This window comes from Chiloscyllium plagiosum, chromosome 34 (assembly GCF_004010195.1).
Source record: "Chiloscyllium plagiosum isolate BGI_BamShark_2017 chromosome 34, ASM401019v2, whole genome shotgun sequence".
In the NCBI taxonomy this organism is placed as follows: domain Eukaryota; kingdom Metazoa; phylum Chordata; class Chondrichthyes; order Orectolobiformes; family Hemiscylliidae; genus Chiloscyllium; species Chiloscyllium plagiosum.
In genome coordinates, this window is record NC_057743.1 from 41,887,515 (window position 1) to 41,911,386 (window position 23,872).

The 23,872-nt window shown below is 41.9% G+C and overlaps 1 protein-coding gene across 5 annotated transcripts in view; it reads left to right on the plus strand.

Moving 5' to 3' along the window:
- rap1gapa (RAP1 GTPase activating protein a) overlaps positions 1-23,872 on the plus strand; it is a 566,513-nt gene that overhangs the window by 199,607 nt on the left and 343,034 nt on the right. For 2 of the 5 annotated variants that reach the window (XM_043676342.1, XM_043676331.1), the window contains one exon: positions 17,598-17,633. The exons of 1 other annotated variant lie outside the window; for it this stretch is intronic. Coding sequence is in view for 1 of the 4 variants with exons in the window: in XM_043676332.1 (XP_043532267.1) it covers positions 6,920-6,957; positions 17,598-17,633 (74 nt within the window). In the remaining 3 variants the exon portion in view is untranslated. Of the gene's footprint in view, positions 1-6,880; positions 6,958-15,137; positions 15,155-17,597; positions 17,634-23,872 lie in introns of those variants that run through there. 2 more of the 5 variants (XM_043676332.1, XM_043676345.1) reach the window with 2 other exon arrangements.

The following is a 23,872-nucleotide window of genomic DNA, read 5'->3' on the forward strand; positions in this document are numbered from 1 at the left end:
AGCCTCCCCACTTCCTCCGTACTACCTGCCTGTCCACCTCACTTCGTATCATCGGCAATCTTCGCTAGAATGCCCCCGGTTCCCTCATCCAAATCATTAATATATAATGCGAACAGCTGTGGCCCCAGCACCGAACCCTGCGGGACACCGCTCGTCACTGGCTGCCATTCTGAAAAAGAACCTTTTATCCCCACTCTCTGCCTTCTGTCAGACAGCCAATCCTCAATCCATACCAGTAGCTCACTTCGAACACCATGAACCCTCACCTTGTTCAGCAGCCTCCCGTGTGGCACCTTATCAAAGGCCTTTTGAAAGTCTAGATAGACCACATCCACTGGGTTTCCCTGGTCTAACCTACTTGTCACTTCTTCAAAGAACTCCAACAGGTTTGTCAGGCACGACCTCCCCTTACTAAATCCATGTTGACTAGTTCTAATCCGACCCTGCTCTTCCAAGAATTTAGAAACCTCATCCTTAATGATGGATTCTAGAATTTTACCAACAACCGAGGTTAAGCTAATTGGCCTATAATTTTCCATCTTTTGTCTTGATCCTTTCTTGAACAAGCCCCAACACTCAATGTAATCCTGGCTGATTTTTGACCTGAGCTTTGCTTTCCCACCTGATTCCCACATCCCTCGATTTCCCTCGAGGTGCTCATTTTTAAACATGGGACAGGTTCCAAAGTATTGTCTCTTCTGAGGATCTAATGTTGTCTCAGTATTTCCCTGGTATCAGCCAGGCCACTGTGATCAATAAACAGTCAGTACTACAGGAAGTGCAAGAGAATTTTGTAATTTGAATTTTATTGTATGAGACACATATTCCATACAGTAGTAGACTCGCCAACTTTAAGGGCAGTTAAATGGTCATTGAATAAACATATGGCTGAGAATGGAATAGTGTAGGTTAGATGGGCTTCAGATTGATTTCACAGGTTGGTGTAACATCAAGGGCCGAAGGGTCTTTTCTGCGCAGTAATGTTTTATGTTTTATGTTTTATGTTCTACTTGTTGTGGAAGGTTGGGACAATTCCTTTGCCTTGCAGCCTCCTGTACTTGCTTTTGATTATCAACAAGAAAAGGAAACAGTAATGATGTGGAGCCTGGCCAGTATCCATAGTGAAATGGTTATGGCTATAGAGGGCATTGGGAGTTAGAAAATACATGAATTGTCATCTTATCTCAAGGGAAGAAAGGACAATAAAGAATGGAATGACCAATAAACCTATTTTAAAATGATTTTAGGGAAAGGATCACAATTTAGTTTTCAGTGCACAGTCTAGACTAAGATTGATTGGTTGCCCTACAGGCTCTTCAGCCATTGGATGGGAATGTTTACCTCTCTGCTGCAAAATCAAGTCGAGATCATCAGGTGAACGTGATGCGGAGTGCACTGAGCAAGAACGCTGTGACATCACCTGAACAGTCATAGCTGTAAGCTGGAGAATCTTGGGATGGTACTTGATGGTAATCATTTGACAAGAACTTCAAAGGGTCAAAGGAGAATCATTCTGTCAATATATTGAGACTGAAAGTGCTTTGTGCTTTAATGATTTCATTAAACAGTGGTTTCAATAAATTGGCTTGAAGAACAAAAATATTGAGTTTCAAATACTTTTTAAAAGTAACTTTGGTCAAAAACTCAAAAAATCGATTTTTTCAATCTCATTGAAATGTGCTGTAAATGTCAGAGCCACTGTGATAATCATTTCAACCTTCTTCAATGATTGAAAATTGCTCTGCCAAACATCAGAAATTCTGCCCATTGTTGAAAAAAAACCTGGGAAAATAAATTGACATAGTTATAGTTGATACATGAGTAACTTCCTGTTTTTGCTTAGCGTGTGGTTAAGTGTAAATGCGTATGGTTCAAACATTACATTCAAATATATGGTTGGTGGCAGAAATCTGAAAATACTGTCAGCTGTAAGGTATAGTGTCCTATCAGAGAATATCCCATGGCATTATCATGAAGAAATTCATCCCTAGTGTCCCCTGGACAATGTTGATCCCTCAATCAGAATCTTAGAATAATACCACACAAATGGAATTATTCAGCCCTTTGTGTAGCAGTGACATTTTAAAATACCAGGTGAGTTTAGCCCCAAATTTACGCTCTTTGACTCTCAGCCTGTACATTCTTCATCCTTAAATAGCTCTTCAAGTTCCTGTTGATCTTATTTCCAGAATCAGTATCCACACATCTTTGTATCAACCATGCCAGATCCTGACAACTGACTGAAAGCTGGAATGCTAGGAACAGTTTCAGGCCCCTTATTTCAGAAAAACATATTCTGGCATTGGACACAGTCCTATGAAGGTTAACTAGGCTGATAGCAGGAATGGAGGGACTATCTTATGAAAAGAGATTGTTTCTGTCCTCATTGGAATATAGAAGAATGAGAGGTGGCCTTGTTGAAACACACCAGACTCTCAGGGAGTTGACAGAGAAGATATGGAGAGGTTGTTTCCCTTTGTGGGAGAGTCTAGGATTGGAGGGCATCATCTCAGAGTAAGGGGTTGCCCATTGAAGACAGAGACAAGAGAAATATCTTCTCTCAGAGCGTCATGAATCTGGAATTCCAAACCACAAAGGGCTGTTACTACTGGGTCATTAAGTACATTCAAGGCCGAGATAGACAGATGTTTATTCAGTAAGGGAATGAAGGGTTATGGGGAAAAGGCCGAAAAGTGGAGTTAAAGATTATCAGATCAGCCATGATCTCATTGAGTGGAGAACGGACTCAATGGGCTGAACGGCCTATTCCTGCTCCTGTGCGTATGGTCCTATGATCATTATTCTTTGAGATTTTGATGCTTTCTGGTCCCTCCACTCTGGAGGGAATACATTGCTCTATTTACTTGATCAAAGCCACTAATCGTCTTGAGAATCACCTTTTGCTCATTTCTTGACTGACATTTTTCAATCTTGTCTTCATAATTGAATCACTTACACCTCACTTTAATGAATATGATCCCCACTTCTGAGACAAAATGTTCCTTTTTTAGATCACAGCACACTGCAGAATATTTACAAGCAGTAACATGATTTACAGAAATCCCAATTAAAATAGGAACTGGAACAAAATTAAACAAATGGTAGAATGAGTGCACAGCAAAAACTTTTCACTTTTAAATTTGAAACCTTGAGATATTACAGTTACAAGAATCTTCACTTTCTCACTGACAGGGCAGTATGGTAGCTCAGTGGTTAGCACTGCTGCCTCACAGCACCAGGGACCTGGGTTTGATTCCACCTTTGGGTGACTGTCTGCATGGAGTTTGCACATTTTCCCTATGCGTCCATAAGTTTCCTCTGGGTGCTCTGTTTTCCTACCACAGGTGCCACTATTTAAGAAGGGTGGTAAGGACAAGCCAGGGAATCAGAGACCAGTGAGCCTGACGTTGGTGGTGGGCAAGTTGTTGGAGGGAATCCTGAAGGACAGGATGTATGTGTATTTGACAGAGGGTGGTGGTGGAGGGTTGCTTTTCAGACTGGAGGCCTGTGACCAGTGGAGTGCCACAAGGATCAATGCTGAGTCCTCTACTTTGTCGTTTACATAAATGATTTGGATGCAGACATAAGAGGTATAGTTAGTAAGTTTGCAGGTGACACCAAAATTGGAGGTGTAGTGGACACACAGATTACAATGGTATCTTGATCAAATGGGCCAGTGGGCTGAAGAATGGCAGATGGAGTTTAATTCAGATAAATGTGAGGTGCTACATTTTTGGAAAGCTAATCTTAGCAGGATTTATACACTTAATGGTAAAGTCCTGGGGAGTGTTGCTGAACAAAGAGACCTTGGAATGTAGGTTCATAGCTCCTTGAAAGTGGAGTCGCAGATAGATAGGATAGTGAGGAAGACGTTTGGAATGCGTTCCTTTATTGGTCAGAGTATTGAATACAGGAACTGGGAGGTCATGTTGTGGCTATACAGGACTTTAGCTAGGCCACTGTTGGAATATTGCATGCAATTCTGATCTCCTTCCTATCGGAAAGATGTTGTGAAACTTGAAAGGGTTCAGAAAAGATTTACAAGGATGTTGCCAGGGTTGGAGGATTTGAGCTATAGGGAGAGGCTGAACAGGCTGGCGCTGTTTTCCCTGGAGTTTCGGAGGCTGAGAGGTGACCTTATAGAGGTTTATAAAATCATGAGGGGCATGGATAGGAAAAACAGGCAAAGTCTTTTCCCTGGGTTGGGGGAGTCCAGAACTAGAAGGCATAGGTTTAGGGTGAGATGGGAAAGGTTTAAAAGGGACCTAAGGGGCAACTTTTTCATGCAGAGAGTGGTGCTTGTATGGAATGAGCTCCCAGAGGAAGTGGTGGAGGCTGGTACAATTGCAACATTTAAGAGACATTTGGATGGGTATATGTGGAGGGATATGGGCCGGGTGCTGGCAGGTAGGACTAGATTGGGTTGGGATATCTGGTCGACATGGACGGGTTGGACCGAACAGTCTGATTCAGTGCTGTACATCTCTATGACTCTATGCAGATTAGGGTGTATTGGCCATGTGTAAATTGCCATAGTCTCCAGGGACATGCAGGTTAGATGGGTTAGCCATGGGAAATACAGAGTTACAGGGATGGGGTATAGGAGGTTAGCATCTGGGTGGAGGGTCACTGTGGCCTGAATGCCTGCTTCCACAGCGTATCGTTTCTGTGAGTGCAGTTTGTGCCCAGGCTATTGTAAAAGCACTTGCTTGTGAATATTTGTGTGTGTGTGTGTAAGTCAATTGGAATAAACCAGTCTCAGTTGGGTTTTAGACATGCCATATGTTGCTCTGGAATTCATAAATTTCAGGAATTGATATTAGGCAAGCATTTTAAGTAACTTTGAGAATGGTTCTGGTTTTGATCTGAAACATTGATCTGTTTCTCTCTCCACAGCTGCTGAGTATTTCCAGCATTTTCTGTTTCATTCCAGATTCTCGTCATCCACACGTTCATGTCATTGGGTGAGAACATTATCAATATATTTTTAATAATTTATTATTTCCTGAACGTGAACATCACTGACAAGGTCAGTATTTGTTGTCCATCCTGAATTGTCCTCAAATCAAGTGACTTGTTGCATCATGTCAGAGGGCAGTAAAAAGTCCACCATATTGCTGTGGGTAAGGGGTCACATGCAGGTCTGACTGGGTATGTTTGGCAGTTTCCTTCCCTAAAAGCCATTAGTGAACCAGATGGGTTTATACAGATGACTGTCTACAGATGATTCATATATAACGTTTTTTTTTGTGGGTTATCCAGTCCAAACATTACCAGAATACAAAGCATGAATCCTTTAGTTCTACTCTGCTCTTGAATAATAGTGCACCCCAACTTCCTTAAAATCATTTTTGTTTTAGGTACCTGACTGTGCCTGATGAGAATGCAAACAGATAACCCAGACATCAGTATTCAGATTTGCTCCCGGAGTGGACAGTGCAGCTCTGGGGTAAATCTGTGGTGTCATACATTCCCGAACGACTGTGTTCGATCAGCATCGAGGGCCATGAGTTTGATTCGGCCGCGACAGATTTCAGCTTGCTGCTAGTATCTTACACTGCGTACAGGAGACGCTCATCAGATGTGAAATGTTTCACTTGGAAGAAAACAAACGAAGATGGTCTTTAACAGCTGTTCAATGTAATTTTCCTGCACTAGGTCCAGGCCATAAAGGGAAACATTCTCCCTCTGCTTGTTTATATAACTATTCAAGACTGTGAGAAGTGCTTCACTGTCACTGCAGTCACACCTCCCTCTCTCTCACACACACACACATACTCTGTCTCACATTCAGCTTCCCCTTGGTTTCCTCCACATTTCACTGTTATCAATGGCATCTTTTTTTCAAAATCGACATGTAATACTACCCATCAGCAAATAAATATAACTTCAGTCGGTTTATCCAAGGATGTAACCAATTGTTATGAAGAGGAAATTATAATCATGTGAAGTATTGGCTAATACACCCTCAAATAGTTAAACAAAATAGTTTAATAATTAGCTCTGAGGAAGCGTCACTTGATCCAAAATATTAGCTCTGAGTTCTCTCCACAGATGCTGCTCTACCTGCTGAGCTTTTCCAGCCATTTTTGTTTTTGGTTCTGATTTACAACATGTGCAGTTCTTTCACTTTTTATTTAGCTTAACATTCAATCCTAATTTAAATCAGCATAAAATATAAAACTGAAACAATTGAATTCTGCATTCCTCTAACACTGTCTAGCCAGCGTCTTTTCCCTGGGGTCGGGGATTCCAGAACTAGAGGGCATAGGTTTAGGGTGAGAGGGGAAAGGTATAAGAGACCAAAGGGGCAACTTTTTCACACAGAGGGTGGTACGTGTATGGAATGAGCTGCCAGAGGAAGTGGTGGAGGCTGGTACAATTGCAACATTTAAGAGGCATTTGGATGGGTATATGAATAGGAAGGGTTTGGAGGGATATGGGCCGGGTGCTGGCAGGTGGGACTAGATTGGGTTGGACCGAAGGGTCTGTTTCCATGCTGTACATCTCTATAACTCTAACTGGGATAAATTGGAGTGCAGAGAGAACAGATGATTCTCTACTCAATTGTTGTGAATTTACTGTTGATTTTGACCAACAAGCTGAGGTCACAGTAATGGTTTTAAACTTAGTTTGTTAACTCGCAATATAACAGCTGTATTTTCTAAAGTGACCTTAGGGCAGGTTCCAATGTAGACTTTTATTAGGAGATATTAAGAAGTCAATTATTATAATAATTCAATTACAGTTAATTGAATGTCATCAGCTGATTTTCATTGTTCAATTGAATAGGGAGCGACCCCTTTCTTTTTAACACTTCACGCATTACTTTGGCTGTCAGCTGTAAATAGTTTCCAATTGTCCTTTCAATAACATGTAATTACTTCAAAGTAAAGGATTTGCCTTTTCCAACAGGTTGATGTTTAGTTTTAATTCAACCTCGAAGTGGAATAAGCTGTAAGTATAGCTGTTTATAATTAGTTTATACATGTTCAGTTTTAGAATTTCAAAATTAAAGTGAGTTTTTAGCTATGTTTAGTATCAGGAAAGAGAGATTGTGCCCAGGAGCAACTACAGGACCACGGCTAAAGAGAGACTATAATTTGGAACTTTAAACTTTAGTTTTTAGTTAATGCTGAGAAGATCTGTAATGTTGAACTTTTAACTTTTGTTCTACTTTTTTACCTCAGATTTTGTACCTCGGTACCTTTATGTATAAGATTGCACTAAGAATGGCATTGTTGCAAACGTTTCACTTTACTCCTGTATCCCTGTACTTGAGTACATGTGACAATAACATCTAACTAAAGCCTGTGCTACCTGAATCAGTCACCAGTGTGTTGGTTTTATTATACTGGAAAAAGTAAATTTGATATTTTTTAAAAATTCACTCATGAGATGTAATCATCACCGACTGGGCCAGCATTCATTGCCTATCCCTAGTTACTGTGGAGAAGGTGGGGATGTGCTGCTTTATTTGCAGTCTATATGCTATGGGTTAATCCACAATGCCCAGAATTTTGACCTAGTGACACTGAAGGACTGGCGATATATTTCCAAGTCAGGATGGTGAGTGGCTTGGAGGGGGTGGTGTTCCCATTTATCTGCTGTCCTTGTCCTTCCAGATCATAGTAGGTTCCAGATCATAAAAGGTTCTATCCAAGGAGCTTTAGTGAATTTCTGAAATGTATCTTGTAGATAATAAATACGGCTACTACTGAGTTCAGTGGTGGAGAGAGTGAACATTTATAGATGTGGTGCTAATCCGTTGGGGTGGATGGTGTCAAGCCTCATGAATGTTAGAACATGCACTCATCCAAGCGACTGGGGAGTATTCCATTATACCCCTGACTTGTAGATGGGGAGTCTGGACGTGATTTACTTGCTGCAGCATTTCTAGGCCCTAACCTGTCCTTGCAGCTGCTGTAGGAATAGGGTGAGGCCAGTTAAATTTCTGGGAGAAAGTGAGGACTGCAGCTGCTCGAAGATTAGAGTTGAGTGTGGTGCTGGAAAAACACAGCCGATCAGGCAGCATCCGAAGAGCAGGAGAATCGATGTTTTGGGCAAAAGCCCTTCATTGGGAAGGGTCAATGGTAACCCGCAGAAAGTTGATAATGGATGCATTCAGTGATGGTAACACCACTGATTGTGATTAGATTGTCTCTTATTGGACATTTCCTGGCATTTATGTGGTGTGAATGCCTGCTTCTCAGCCCAACGCCTGGATATTGTCCAGATCTTGTTATATTTAGACTGCTTCAGTATCTGTGGTTATTAGAATATGTCAGTTGGCAAAATGGTGTTTTCAACAAAAGTAGAGCTTAATATTTGCAGCAGTGTGCCAAGCCATTATCATTTGATGTCATTTGCAGTAGGAAAACTCTTGCTGTTAATTTTTTTTTAGTTTTAATAATCTGTGGATAGATGAGGGCCTTTGAAATTATAAAAATTGTAAGCACTATTTATGTTAAATGCCTTAATGAGACAGAGCATTTCTCTTGATAGTGGCACTACCAAAGCTTTCATAGAATCCCCACAATGTGAGAGCAGGCCATTCTGCCCATTGAGTCCACACTGTCCCTCTGAAGAGCGTCCCATTCTCTCTCACAATCCCTGTAACTCTGCATTTCCTATGGCTAAACCTACCTAGCCTCCACATCTTTAGACTGTGGGAGGAAACTGAAGCAAACTCATGTGGACATGGGAAGAATGTGCAAACTCCACACGAACAGTCTCCCTGTGGTGGGATTGAACCTGGGACCCCAGCGTCATGAGGCAGCACTGAGCAACTGTGCCACCCTTAATGATAAAGGTCAGGGTGTGTGGAGGCAGGAATGGACTGAATTGAACTAAAAATAGAGACAGAGTTAATACTTTGTGTCCAATATGATTTTCTCTTAGACCTGGAAAAGATTGAAAGTTTGCTTTTATTTATAAAAGAACTGACTAAGTATAAATTGAGAAGATTTTTCAGTTGTATGAATTAGGGAGTGGTTGGTAGAGATCTGTTTGTGAACTCTAGTCCTGAATACATCGAGGTGTTGGAGTCTGAATGTGACACTCTTGTATTAGAATTGAAAAATGATATCAAACTGTGGGATGGGGACCGGTAATAGTGAAAACGTTTGGGATTGTGCTAAGAAATAAACAAGGTAACACAGTCTATGCAATAATATCCAGTACAGCACAGGAACAGGCCCTTCAGCACCATACCTACATCGATTCCTAATCTCCTTATTTAGACTAGCTACGTATTGACCACTTGAGATCTCCATCCCTCTGTTTGCCTCCCATTCATGTTTATCAAGATGCACCTTAAACCTGGCTATTGAGCCTGCTCCCACCACCTCCACTGGCAGTACATTTCCAGTCACCCACCGCCCTCTGGTGAAACATTTTCCCTGCACTTCTTCCAAAAACTTACCCCTCTCTCCTTGAACCTATGCTCGCTTGTAGTTGACCTTTCCACCCTGGGGAAAAAGCCTCTGACTATCCACCCTACCTGTGCCTCTCATAATTTTGTAGATCTCTACCAGGTCGTCCCCTCAGCCTCCGTCTTTCCAGTGAAAACAATCTCTTATAAGCTCTCCTTATAATTAAAACCCTTCAGATCAGGCAACATCTTAGTAAACCTTCTCTGTATCCTCTCCAAAGTATCCATGTCCTTCTGGTAGTGTGGTAACCAGAACTGCTCACAGTATTCCAAATGTGGCCTGACTAAAGTTCTATATGCTGTAATATAACTTGCCGACTTCTATATTTGACATCACAACCAATGAAGACAAGTGTGCTGTCTGCCTCCTTGACCACCTTATCCACCTGTGTTGCCCCTTTCAGGGATCTGTGGACCTGTATGTCCAGATCCCTCTGTATGTCCGTATTCCTCAGGATTCTGACATTTATTGTGTAATTCCCACCTAAATTTGATCTCTCAAAGTACATCACCTTTCATTTGTCCAGATTAAACTCCATCTGCCATTTCTCTGCCCAATTCTGCAATCTATCTATACCTCACTGTTTCCTTTGACAATCCTCCTTACTACCTGCAAGTCCACCAATTTTGGTGTCATCCACAAACTTACTAATCAGACAACCTACATTTTCCTCCAAAGCATTTATATATGTGACAAACAACAAAGGTCCTAGCACTGATCCCTGGGGAGTACCACTAGTTACTAATCTCTATTCCAAAAAGCACCCTTCCCCTGCTACTCTGCTTTCTATGACCAAGCTAGTTTTGCATCAATCTTGTCAGCTCCCCTGTTAATTTCCCCTGTCATCCAAGGTTCCTGAATCCTGCCATTCCTGTCCTTCATTTTCACAGGAACATGCCTGTCCTGCACTCTGATCATCTGGTCTTTAAAAGACTCCCACATGTCAGAAGGCTGGATCTTAAGAGGCTCTACCTTCCTGCCATGACGCACCTGATCAAATGCCTGACTAAAGTCCATGTATACAGCATCTGCCACCTTTCCCTTATCAATCATTCTTGTCACCATCTCAAATCCCAATCAGGTTAGTGAGACATGACCTTTCACACACAAACCTTAATACATTTCAAGACACCCGACACCTCCTTCATTTTGTTGACCTACCTGAGATTATTCACACACTGTTTCATAACCTCAACAGCCCCCATTTCCCTCTCTTCAGTAAATACTGATGTAAACTAAGGATCTCACCCATTTCCTCTGGTTCCACCCTCCTTTATCTATGAGTGGGCCTACTCTCTCCCTCGCTACAGTCTTGCTCCTAATGTATGTATAAAATGCCTCAGGATTTTCCTTAACCTGGCTGGCCAAGGACATTTCACGGCCCCTTTTAGCCCTCCAACCTCACCGTTTAAGGTCCTTCCTACTTTCTGTATATTTTTAAAGAGCTTTGTCTCTTTTTAGTTGCCTGGACCTTTAAATATGCTTCTTTTTCTTTTTGACTAAGCTGATAATTTCCTCCGTCATCCAGGTTCCTGAATTCTGCAATTCCTGTCCTTCATTTTACAGGAATATGTGTAAAATCCTGCAATTCCTGCGCTCTGGTCAACTGGTCTTTAAAAGACGCCCAAATGTCAGATACACACTTACCCTCAAACAGCCGTTCCCAATCCACATTCTCCAAGTCTTGTCTAATTCAGTTACAGTTAGCCTTCCCTCAATTTAATACCTTTAGCCAAGGTCCACCCTTGTCTTTATCCATGAACATTAAAAACTTACGGAATTATGGTTGCTATTCCCAAAGTGCTCCCCCACTGATACTTTAATCACCTGGTTGGGTTCATGTCACAAAACCAAGTACAGTATGATGCCCCCCCCTCCCTCATTGGACTATCCGCATACTGTTTCAAAAAACCCTCCTGGGCATACTTAATAAACTGCTCTCCATCCAAACACTGAACATTAAGGGAGTCCCAGTCAATATGGGGAAATACAATCAGCCAATACAATACATTTTCATGTAGATAAATGTGAAAAGGTTCATCTTGTCAGTAGGAATTTGATCACATGGAGGTTAGTAAAACCCGAATGGGGTAGTTGAGAATATACAAGCGCATGTGGGTCAAAGGAGCCATGTGGCCTCATCGAAACAGATACTTATTAATCTTTAGAATTCTGGAGCTGCAGGAACAGCAGAGCCTGGATCATTAAATATATTCAAGGCTGAGTTACACAGATCTTGGATCTGTACAGGGCTGTCGAAAGTAAGGGGAGGACACTCTAAGGTTCTTTGTCCAAATTCCTAATTTTAATGAGTCTGGTTTAACAGCTAGATTTTTTCTTTGATCATCAAAGTGTTAATGTTTGTTTGGAACATTAATAAATGTGACACTGAACAAGGAAAATTTTCAATCAATTATTTGAATCTGAAGGATTAGTGTTAAATCTGTTCTGTGTTCATCTAATAACTGCACTTGCCCAATTTCCTGCCATAATCCAAAGAGATGTTTTCTCAAATACATTCCCTCCTTAGCCTGAAGACACGAGGGATTGTACTGAAACAACAACAGAAAATGCTGGTAAAGCTCAGCAGGTTCATAGGAGTTCACACAGACCCTCCAAAGAGCATCCTACCCTATAATCTGCATTTCCCATGGCTAAATACCTAGTCTGTATATCCCTGGACTCTATGGGCAATTTACCATAGCCAATCCAACCTAACCTGAACATCTTTAGACTGTGGGAGGAAACCCATGCAGACACCGGGAGAATGTGCAAACTTCACACAGACAGTTGGTCGAGTCTGGAGTTAAACCCGGGCCTCTGATGCTGTGAGGCAGCGGTGCTAACCACTGAGCCACCGTGTCCCCCCACTCTAGCAGCATTATGCTGCTGGAGAGAAATCAGAGTTACCATTTTGGGTGGAATGACCCTGCCTCATAAATGATGGTAGCTGGGAGTATATTGTGGATTGTATTGAATTGATTCAAGTTGAACCTTGGTATGTCGCCTCATCCATTTAGCTCTATTCCATTCTATACCATATACTTACTAAAACAGCCAAAAGTTAGAAAGAAAATCTGTATTTCTATCATACCTGCTCACAAACGTGTGATATTGTAAAGTGCAGAACATATAATTAACAATGTCACCATTAATTGTGATGCTGTTTAATTCGATTTGAGCATAATTTATGGTCGCAGACTTGAGAATGTGTTTCTCGGTTTGGCTAAACCTGTTAAAGGTATTCAGTTACTGAAACTAACTTCCTGATTTGTGGCAAAATTTCACAAGTGATTTGATAGTGTGTTGGCACCTAGTGAATGGATTAGTACTTGGACAAAACAATAAAGGAGGCATGTTCTGCAGCTTAATGATTTAAAACTGGGTTAATCTTGTTTACAACTCAACAATAGCTGAGATGGAAAATAGGACATTTCCCATTCTGAGCATCTGGTGGATGTAATGTCTCCAAAGTCTTGCCATTTAAAAACAAATTAATAATGTGATGTGGGCGTCACTGGCTGGCCAACAGTTATTGCTTGTCCCTAGTTATCCTTGAGAAGGTGGGGGTGAGCTGCCTTCCTGAACCACTGCAGGAAGTGGGATGACCCACAATGCCGTTAGGGAGGGAATTCCAGGATTTTGACCTAGCGACAGTGAAGGAACGGCGATATATTTCCTAGTCAAGATGGTGAGTGGCTTGGAAGGGTAACACATAAGGGGTTGTCTTCCCACTATCTGCTGTCCTTGTCCATCTGGATGGTAAAGGTGAAGGTGCCATAGTGCCAGAGGACCATTGGGCTTCTCGCTCTCCTCTTGCTCTCACCCTCGGCCTTGCAGTCTTATTAGAGAGGTGACTGATGGTGAATTTAACCTGAGGATCACCAAAGCATGGACAAGATTGAGAAGGCAGGACTTCATGATGACCTCAGTTGGTGTGAGAATTAAACCCATGCTGATACCATCACTCTGTATTGCAAACAAAGGTAGTGGGTTTGGAAGGTGCTGTCTCATGAGCCTTGGTGTATCATCATAAGTCTTTCAACAGATACATAGTGTGTGGAAGTGCAAGTACCTGAGGAGCAAGGAAGTGAGCTGTTAAAGTGTTCAGGGATACTGTATATTGAGCATTTTGTGAATCTGCACTGTTGTGAACATTTGGTGGTTGTGTGTTAATGTTTATCAAGCATCACTTTCAGGAATGGTACACGTGTATGGGCCCAACACGCTAAGGAGAATTCCAAAAAGCATCTGGGATGTTGAGGTTTTAGATCCAAGGAAATCCTGCTTTCCTGGTAAGGCCTGACAGAGTGTCCCATTCTGAGCACTGCTGTTGCTGAGAGTGGGAATGCATTTGGGGAATGTGCAGAGGAAATTTGCGTGACCCTTCCCAGGGATTTAGGACATTAGTCATAGAGCAATTGATGAAACCACTTCACCTTCAAGTGGAGAAGGTTAAGAGGAAATTTATTACACAAGGATTTTGTGAGAAGAAATGGGGAAAGATGGTTTCCATTGATAGTAATCCAAGGCTGTGACTGAAGATTATTGGTGAAAGAACTTTGAGAAATTTCCAAAGCAAGTTTCTGATCTGAAATGCAGTCTGAAAGGCTAATAGATGCAAAATTCAATAATAATTTTCAACAGGGAATTGGACTAGTTCCTGGAGGGGCAGAATGTTACCAAAATAATAATATGGCAGAAGAGTTGGCTTTTTTCCTGTTTGTCTCTAACCTCCATCAGAAGAGTGTTACCTGCTTGTCCCTAATTACCATGAGGAGTGGGGAATTAAAAGGCAAACATCTCGTACTGGCCTGAGGAGGTATAGCAGGTTCTGTCCCTAAAGGATGGTCTTGATCTAGTCCGATCTAACACAGTAATCTCCTGCTGTTTTGGAATTTACTTTCTCAACTTGCTGTGGTGCAAGTGGGATTCCTGTTCCAGTCCATTTGACCTGGATAGCTGCCCCCTGGGACACAAGTGGTCTGCTTGCTGTCAGTTTCTCCTGATTTTCTCAACTACATTTACATTGTCCTGAGCACAATATAAAGATTCCAGTTTGGCAATCATTCTATTTTTACTCTCTCTCTCAAACAATGAATGTGTTTCTGTTGATCATTGAAAACACTGTCAGAACGGGCACTAGAAATGTATACCTTTTGGAATTACTGACCAAGGTTCACCAGATAACAAACAAAAATAAATTGAATCGAGTCCCAGGTGAATTATTTCTCCGTTTCAAAGTGGCACAAATCCAACGGTAATGTCAAGCTGATGAGAGACATAAGTCTGAGTATTTCACTCCTGTCTGGCGATGGGCTTTTTTTTAATACCCAGAGGGTGATGGGAAACTAGATCTCCTTAAAAACATGGTAGAGGCAGAAATGATCACTAAATGTATGCAGTACTTGGATGTACATGAGAAGCACTGTAACCCAGAGGGCAATGGACCAACAGCCAGAATGTTGTGTTGGGCTGGATACCTTGATCTTTATTTGCTGGCACTGAGTCAAAGGGCGGTACGGTCTGTTCATGTGCTGTAAATTTTCTGATCTTGTTATAAATTCTCCTGGAATGATTTGAAACGTTCCTTGGTTCCTGCCCAGAGCTGTGTGATGACTTGTTCCACAGTGTGTTTGCGTTGCTGGCATTACATTGGGATTTGTACCAGTGCAAAGGGGACGTCTGTAGCTTGACCTGAACCCAGCCTTGAGCAGGAGGTAATCCTTTCAACAATTTAACCTTCTCACCTTGTAACAGGAAGCAGTGAAAAATGTATTTGAAATGTAAAGATCAAAACTTCAAAGGTTCTTGGCCAATCTGTCAAGTGACCTTTCAGTGATCCATGTAGTTGGACTTTTACCGATTTTTAAAAATGGCTTCTGAATGTCAGCAAGTTGTCTGAGTGTGAGTCGAAGTTGTTAAAGAGAGCACTCTGCTGTCCTCACGTTGAGTGCAGCGTATACCCTATGCTGCTGGTTCATATGTTATTGATATTAAGCTTGTGCAAGAAAATAACTTTCATTTGTATAGCACATTTGACTCAGTAAAAGTTCCAAAACAATGTTCCCTCTAAGCTGCAGGCCAGACGGCAATTGGACACAAACTGCCTGCACAGTGGTCCCTTTAAAGATGTGCATTGTTATGTCTCATGATCAGAATGTCATGCTCATGATGCTCATGATGTCATCACTATCTCATGCTACCTGATGAAGGGGTGGTGCTCTGAAAGATAGAGCTTCCAAATAAACCTGTTGGACTATAACCTGGTGTTGTGTGGTTTTTTTTTAACTTTGTCCACCTCAGTCCAACACCGGCTCCTCCATATCATAGCATTTGAGGAGAGGCTGGATAAGCTGGGACTTTTTCCCCTGGAGCTTAGGAAACTGACCTTTCTATAGAGGTTTATAAAATCAGGAGGGGTGTAAATAAGGTAGATAGCCAACAGCTTTTCCTCATAGTAGGGCAGTCTAAAACTGGAGGACGTAGGTTTAAGATGAGAAGGGAGAGATACTAAAGAGTCCAGAGGGACAATTTATTTTCACAGAGGGAGGGTGGGTCTGGTACAGGCTTACGGAGGCGGGTATGACTTTGTCTTTGTAAGAAACATTTGACAGTTATGTGGAGTATTGGTTTTAAATTGATTCACATGCATATCATCAAATAAAAACTTACATTCAGTCGTTTATGGTCAAAGGAGTAAGTTTGTAAGCAGCCTCTTCAGTGAGGCGAGAGAGAGTGACAGATGTTCAATGGAGATGGGAGTAGAGGTCCAGAGCTTTGGACCCAGGTAATTAAAGGTGCTACTAATGGTGAAATGATAACATTGGAGAGTTGGGGTTTGTAGGATATTCCAGAGATTGAGAGGGATGTGAGACCAGAAAAAATTTCAAACTAGCATGAGCATTTTTAAATGGAGAGGCCTGCAGAATGCAAACAGTCAATGAAGCTTTCCATTCTGGTCTCACCCCAACAACAGCTTAGATTAATTGGCAAAAACCATATTTGAAGAGATTGACCATGCTATTCAGTGCCGTTTTTGTCGATGAAATCAGGTGTATTAAAGTAACCTCAAAATGAGAGCAACTAAATCCTATATGGGACACACCATGAGGTCAAATACAATAAAAGTTCCTTTTCTGGGAAAAGCCATATAAACCAAATTAAAACAACAGGACTTTATGGTCACTCCATTGGTTTCTGTGGTTTATATTTTCATGGATGTAATGGCATTGAGGCAAAAGTGAGGACTGCAGATGCTGGAAACCAGGGTCTAGATTAGAGTGGTGCTGGAAAAACACAGCAGGTCAGGCAGCATCCGAGGAGCAGGAAAATCAACGTTTCGGGCAGGAGCCCTTCGTTAGGAATGGCATTGACCCTGATCCTGCACATTTTATTTATTTATTTAAAGCCTTTAAGCATATTAAACTGCTTGAGGTATGAGTCCATGTGTTAGCTCATTTTAAATTAATTTATTTGTCATTATATGTGCTCAGTTAAATTCAGTTTATTTTCCCCAAACTGAATCTACTGCAAAAGGTGTATTTTGGCCAACATAAGGATATTTTGTGATAATCCTTCAAACTATAATCTGGTAAACCCCAATCAATATTGTAACATTAAAATATTCTCAAAACAACTTGACTGCAAACTGCATGTGGATGAACCATGTTTGAATACTAAATCCTAATGATATAGAAATACTTAACTAGAATTCATTTGAAAAGCCAATCTTTCCCAGCAGAAGAACCTGACACATGAATAGTGCAGAGCTTATGAAATGATTTTGCTATGAACAAGATCCAAGAATCAGGCTAATGAGAAAAAGTATACCTCCCAGTGTAAGAAGGTAAAAATGAAGAATGTTAATTTAGTTTATTGTAATAATGGAGTGTGTTGAATCCTTCAGTATACAGTAATGATGAGCAGTAAAGTAACCGGCTCATTTGAACTTATTAAACTTGGAAACCCACTGGACAAACTAGTCGCTGGAACACAGATGTAATAGTACACCTTATGTTTCAAGTGAACGTGCACCAAATTAATTCTGTGCTTCAAAGACATGTATTTTGTGTTTTCATATCTTATTATTTGAAGGTTAGAAAATTATTAGTGGATAATTACAACTTGAGTTTAATTCCTTAACATTTCTTCTGTTTCCAGGATAGATAAATCTTTCATTCGTTTGAGAAGTACACAGTAAGTAACTTTTTAAAAATCTGTCTTGTACAGTAGGTGCCTTGTGCTAAATTCCTGCGTTATTATTTGTTGGCTTAATGTTTAAAAGTTTGCTGATAACTTGATATAGGGACAATAGAATGGAAAACATGTTCAGCAATATGATTGTCTCCATTCTTTGAGGTTTAACCTATTTAAAATTCCTGTCAATCTGTTGATCAACTTATTGTATGGAACCAGTATTAACAATGGAAATTAACACCAGTTACACAAGGACATAGTGAAAGTCAATCATATAAAGCTGTGTCACTGAGTACATGATTCCTTTAGAAACTTGTTTTAAAGTCTGGCTGACATCTAAACTTTAGTATAGAGTGTGCTTTGCCGTGTTATTGTAACAGTGTTGGAGAGTGGCTTGGAAACTGATGTGAGTATTCACAGATAGCAAAAGGATTTTCAGATCTCTGGGCTTTTCTCCTTTCATATAAGAACAATCAATTCATTAACTTATTCAGTAATGAACAATGATCTTCACGATTGTCAGATTGAAGGGAGTCTTTTGCCTGGTTGTGAGGAGCTCTTTCTAGTAAATTAATTTGAACCAAAGAAAAGCGACAGCACAGAAAGAGGCCATTCAGCCCGTCGTCTCTACAACAACTACCCATTCTAATTCCTTTACCGGCTCCTGGTCTGTTGTCCATTGCAGTGTAATAATCTGGGAAGAATCTATTGGTTGGCTTCATCACATTTTAGATTTGGGATATCCATCAACTCTCTCTTGCCAGTCATTCTTTGTTTTTTTTGTTCATTTGATAATTGCGTCATTTCATAATCAAGGGGCCAGTCTTTGAGCGCGTTACATTGTGGTCTCACCAGAGACTTGTAGAGCTGTAGCAAAACCTCGCGACTCTTAAACTCAATATCCCTGTTAATAATAAGCCAAAATACCATATGCTTTCTTAACAACCCTATCCACTTGGGTAGCAACTTTGAGGGATCTATGCACTTGAACACCAAGATCCCTCTGTCCCTCTACACTGCCAAGAACCCTGTCTTTAATCCTATATTTAGCATTTGAGTTCAACCTTCCAAGATGCATCACTTCGCATTTATCCAGGTTGAACTCCATCTGCCATTTCTCAGCTCAGCTCTGCATGCTGTCTGTTGCGCTGCAGCCTGCTATAGCCCTCAGTACTACCAACGACACCTCCAACCTTTGTGTCAACTGCAAATTTACTAACCCACCCCTCAACCTCCTCTTCGATATCATTTATAGAAACTACAAAGAGCAGAGGCCCAAGAACAGAGCCCTGCGGGACCCCGCTCACCACTAACCTTGAGACAGAATACTTTCCATTTACAACCACTCTCTGCCTTCTGTCAGCCAACCAATTCTGAATCCAGATAGCCAAATCTCCCTGTATCCCATACCTCCTGACTTTATGAATGAGCCTACCATGGGGAACCTTATCAAATCTCTTGCCGAAGTCCATATACACCACATCCACTGCTCGACCTTCGTTGACCTGTCTCGTCATCTCCTCAAAGAACTCAATAAGATTTGTGAGGCATGACCTGCCCCTCACAAAGCCATGCTGACTGCCTTTAGTCACGCTATGCTTTTCCAAATAGTCATAAATCCTATCCTCAGAATTCTTTCCAAAACTTTGCTGACCACAGACGTAAGACTGACTGGTCTGTAATTGCCAGGGATTTCCCTATTCCCCTACTTGAAAAGAGGAACAACATTCGTCTCCTTCCAATCCTCCGGTATGAATCCTGTGGAGAGGGAGGAGGCAAATATCCTCACCAGCGGCTCAGCAATCTCCTTTCTCGCTTCCCGGAGCAGCCGAGGATAAATCTGGTCTGGCCCTGGGGACTTATCAATCTTAATGTTTGCCAAAATTTCCAGCACATCAACTTCATCAATCTCGATCTGGTCAAATCTGTTTCCCAGCTCCTCCAAAAGTTCTCATTCACAACAAGGTCCCTTTCCTTAGTGAAAACTGAAGCAAAAAACTCATTTAGGGTTTCCCCTATCTGCTCAGACTCTATGTGTAAGTTCTCTCCGCTATCCCTGATGGGCCCTACCTTCTCCCTGATCATTCTCTTATTCCTCACGTATGAGTAAAATGCCTTTGGGTTCTCCCTAATCTTTCCTGCCAAGCCTTTCTCGTGCCCCCTCCTGGCTCTCCACAGTCCATTTCTGAGCTCTTTTCTAGTAAGCCTGTAATCCTCTAAAGCTGTGCTAGATCCTTGCTTCCTCCACCTTCCGTAAGCTGCCTTCTTCCTTTTGACAAGAAGCTCCTCTGTTCTCGTCATCCAAGGTTCCTTAATCTTACCCCTTCATGCATCACTCGCAACAACTGCTCCTTAAACAGTCTCCACATGTCTGCTGTGCCCTTCCTGTGGAACAATTGTCCCCAATCTGTACTTCCCAACTCCTGTCTGATCATGTCATAGTTTCCTTTTCACCAATTAAAAAACTTCCATCGGTAACTCCTCCTTTCCCTCTCCAAGGCTTTGGTAAATGTGAGGCAGTTGTGATCACTTTCATCAAAGTGCTCTCCCACCACGAGATCTGACCCCTGTCCTGGCTCATTGCCGAGCACCAAATCCAAAATGGCCTCTCCCCTTACCGGCCTGTCTACATACGGAGTAAGGAAACCCTCCTGAACACAACTAACAAAAACTGCTCCATCCAAACCATCTGCACTTAGGAGGTTCCAGTCGATATTGGGAAAGTTGAAATCACCCATAACTACAACCCTACTACCTCTGCATTTTTCCAGAATCTGCCCGCCTATGAGTTCTTCAATCTCCCTACTGCTGTTAGGGGGTCTGTAGAAAACCCCCAATATGGTGGCTGTTCCATTGCTGTTCCTAACTCCCACTCATACTGACTCAATAGATAAACCTTCCTCAACAACCTTTTTGTTTCTGTAGCTGTGATGCACTCTCTGATTAGCAATTCCAAACCCCCTCCTCTTTTCCCACCCTCCCTGTTCTTTTTAAACGTTCAAAACCCTGGAATATCTAGCAACCATCCCTGCCCCTGTGAAACCCACATCTCTGTTATGGCCACAACATCACAGTCCCAAGTACTGATCCATGCTCTAAGTTCATCACTCTTATTTCTGATACTCCTTCAAAGGTAATTCGGTTGTAAAGGTATATGGGATGTACTGAAGATGTAAAGCGCTACATCAGGGCAGATTGTTTTTCTAGTTCACTCATGAAATGCTTCTGTACTTCCCCTACCTACTGTCTTTTCCTGGTAACAAAGTTTGGTTTTTGTTCAATACCATTTGACTCCACTTCCTTCCTTTCTCAATTTTAGCTTCCTTATTCTAACTTTAGTCAGTCATTGAACAAGTGCAGAATCCTGGCCACAATATTTCTCCCTTGTCCTGAGACTGTGATACCGCAATTCACCTCATGTACAATCTTGGTTGAACCAAGCAGGTTTTGGTCAGACCGTATGTTAAAAAGTGTAAGAATGTATTGGGACAACTGTAACCTGACAGTGGGTCATTCTGATGGTCACAGATGTTTTTTTTTATTGTGCCCAGAAATTATTATTCTGGATTTTTATTCTCATTTATACCATTGGGCATATTATATAATGACTCTCTTCTTAAGAAACCACTAATAGCTCAGAGTCCTTTTGCTGTAAATGGATTTTTGCACCATTTTATTGAATTTCCTACATTCCTGGAAATGCACACACTCTTTTTGTAATCTTGTAATCCTGTCTTCATTGAGCAAACAGTTGAAAAGGCTCACCAATATTACAGGAAATTACATTTTGTTTTAGTTGCCTACCCTGAGATTTATTTTTCCCAAAATGACTGCCGTTGTCAGTCTTTCTGTCATAGAGTCATAGAGATGTACAGCATGGAAACAGACCCTTTGGTTCAACCCGTCCATGCCGACCAGATATCCCAACCCAATCTAGTCCCACTTGCCAGCACCCACCCCATATCCCTCCAAACCCTTCCTATTCATATACCCATCCAAATGCCTCTTAAATGTTGCAATTGTACCAGCCTCCACCACATCCTCTGGCAGCTCATTCCATACACGTACCACCCTCTGCGTGAAAAGGTTGCCCCTTAGGTCTCCTTTTATATCTTTCCCCTCTCACCCTAAACCTACACCCTCTAGTTCTGGACTCCCCAATCCCAAGGAAAAGATTTTGTCTATGTATCCTATCCATGCCCTTCATAATTTTGTAAACCTCTATAAGGTCACCCCTCAGCCTCCGAAACTCCAGGGAAAACAGTCCCAGCCTGTTCAGCCTTTCCCTGTAGCTCAGATCCTCCAACCCTGGCAACATCCTTGTCAATCTTTTCTGAACCCTTTCAAGTTTCACAACATCTTTCTGATAGGAAGGAGACCAGAATTGCACGCACTATTCCAACAGTAGGTCAGTGATGCTGGAAGAGCACAGCAGTTCAGACAGCATCCAACGAGCAGCGAAATCGACGTTTCGGGCAAAAGCCCTTGAAGGGCGATTTCGTTGCTCGTTGGATGCTGCCTGAACTGCTGTGCTCTTCCAGCACCACTGATCCAGAATCTGGTTTCCAGCATCTGCAGTCATTGTTTTTACCTCACATTCCAACAGTGGCCTAACCAATGTCCTGTAGAGCTGCAATATGACCTCCCAACTCTTGTACTCAATACCCTGACCAATAAAGGAAAGCATACCAAACGCCTTCTTCACTATCCTATCTACCTGCGACTCCACTTTCAAGGAGCTATGAACCTGCACTCCAAGGTCTCTTTGTTCAGCAACACTCCCTCGGGACCTTACCATTAAGTGGATAAGTCCTGCGAAGATTTGTTTTCCCAAAATGCAGCACCTCACATTTATCAGAATTAAACTCCATCTGCCACTTCTCAGCCCATTGGCCCATCTAGTCCAGATCCTGTTATAATCCGAGGTAACCCTCTTTGCTGTCCACTACACCTCCAATTTTGGTGTCATCTGCAAACTTACTAACTGTACCTTTTATACTCGCATCCAAATCATTTATGTAAATGACAAAAAGTAGAGGACCCAGCACTGATCCTTGTGGCACTCCACTGGTCACAGGCCTCTAGTCTGAAAAACAACCCTCCACCACCACCCTCTGTCTTCTACCTTTGAGCCAGTTCTGTATCCAAATGGCTAGTTCTCCCCGTATTCCATGAGATCTAACCTTGCTAATCAGTCTCCCATGGGGAACCTTGCCGAACGCCTTACTGTAGTCCATATAGATCACATCTACTGCTCTGCCGTCATCAATCTTCTTTGTTATTTCTTCAAAAAACTCAATTAAGTTTGTGAGACATCATTTCCCATGCACAAAGCCATGGTGACTATCCTTAATCAGTCCTTGCCTTTCCAAATACATGTACATCCTGTCCCTCACGATTATTTCTTCAAAAAACTCAATTAAGTTTGTGAGACATCATTTCCCATGCACAAAGCCATGCTGACTATCCTTAATCAGTCCTTGCCTTTCCAAATACATGGTACATCCTGTCCCTCACGATTCCCTCCAACATCTTGCCCACCACCGAGGTCAGGCTCGCCGGTCTATAGTTCCCTGGCTTGTCTTTACCACCCTTCTTAAACAGTGGCACCACATTTGCCAACCTCCAGCCTTCCGGCACCTCACCTGTGACTATCGATGATACAAATATCTCAGCAAAAGGCCCAGCAATCACTTCCCTAGCTTACCACAGAGTTCTCGGGTACACCTTATCAGGTCCTGAGGATTTATCCACCTCTAACCATTTCAAAACATCCACCACTCTTTCCTTTGTAATCTGGACATTTTGTAAGATGTCACCATCTATTTCCCTCTTGCTGATCTTTGAGGGGCCCTGTTCTCTCCCTAGTTACCCTTTTGTCCTTAATATATTTGTAAAAACCCTTTGGATTCTCCTTAATTCTATTTGCCAAAGCTATCTCATGTCCCCTTTTTGCCCTCCAGATTTCTCTCTTAACTATACTCCTACTTTCTTTATACTCTTCTAAGGATTCACTCGATCTATCGAGTGTGGGCGGCACATTCTTCCCGTGTCTGCGTGAGTTTCCTCCGGGTGCTCCGGTTTCCTCCCACAGTCCAAAGATATACAGGTCAGGTGAATTAGCCATGCTAAATTGCCCATAGTGTTAGGTAAGGGGTAAATGTAGGGGTATGGGTGGGTTGCGCTTCGGCGGGGCGGTGTGGACTTGTTGGGCCGAAGGGCCTGTTTCCACACTGTAA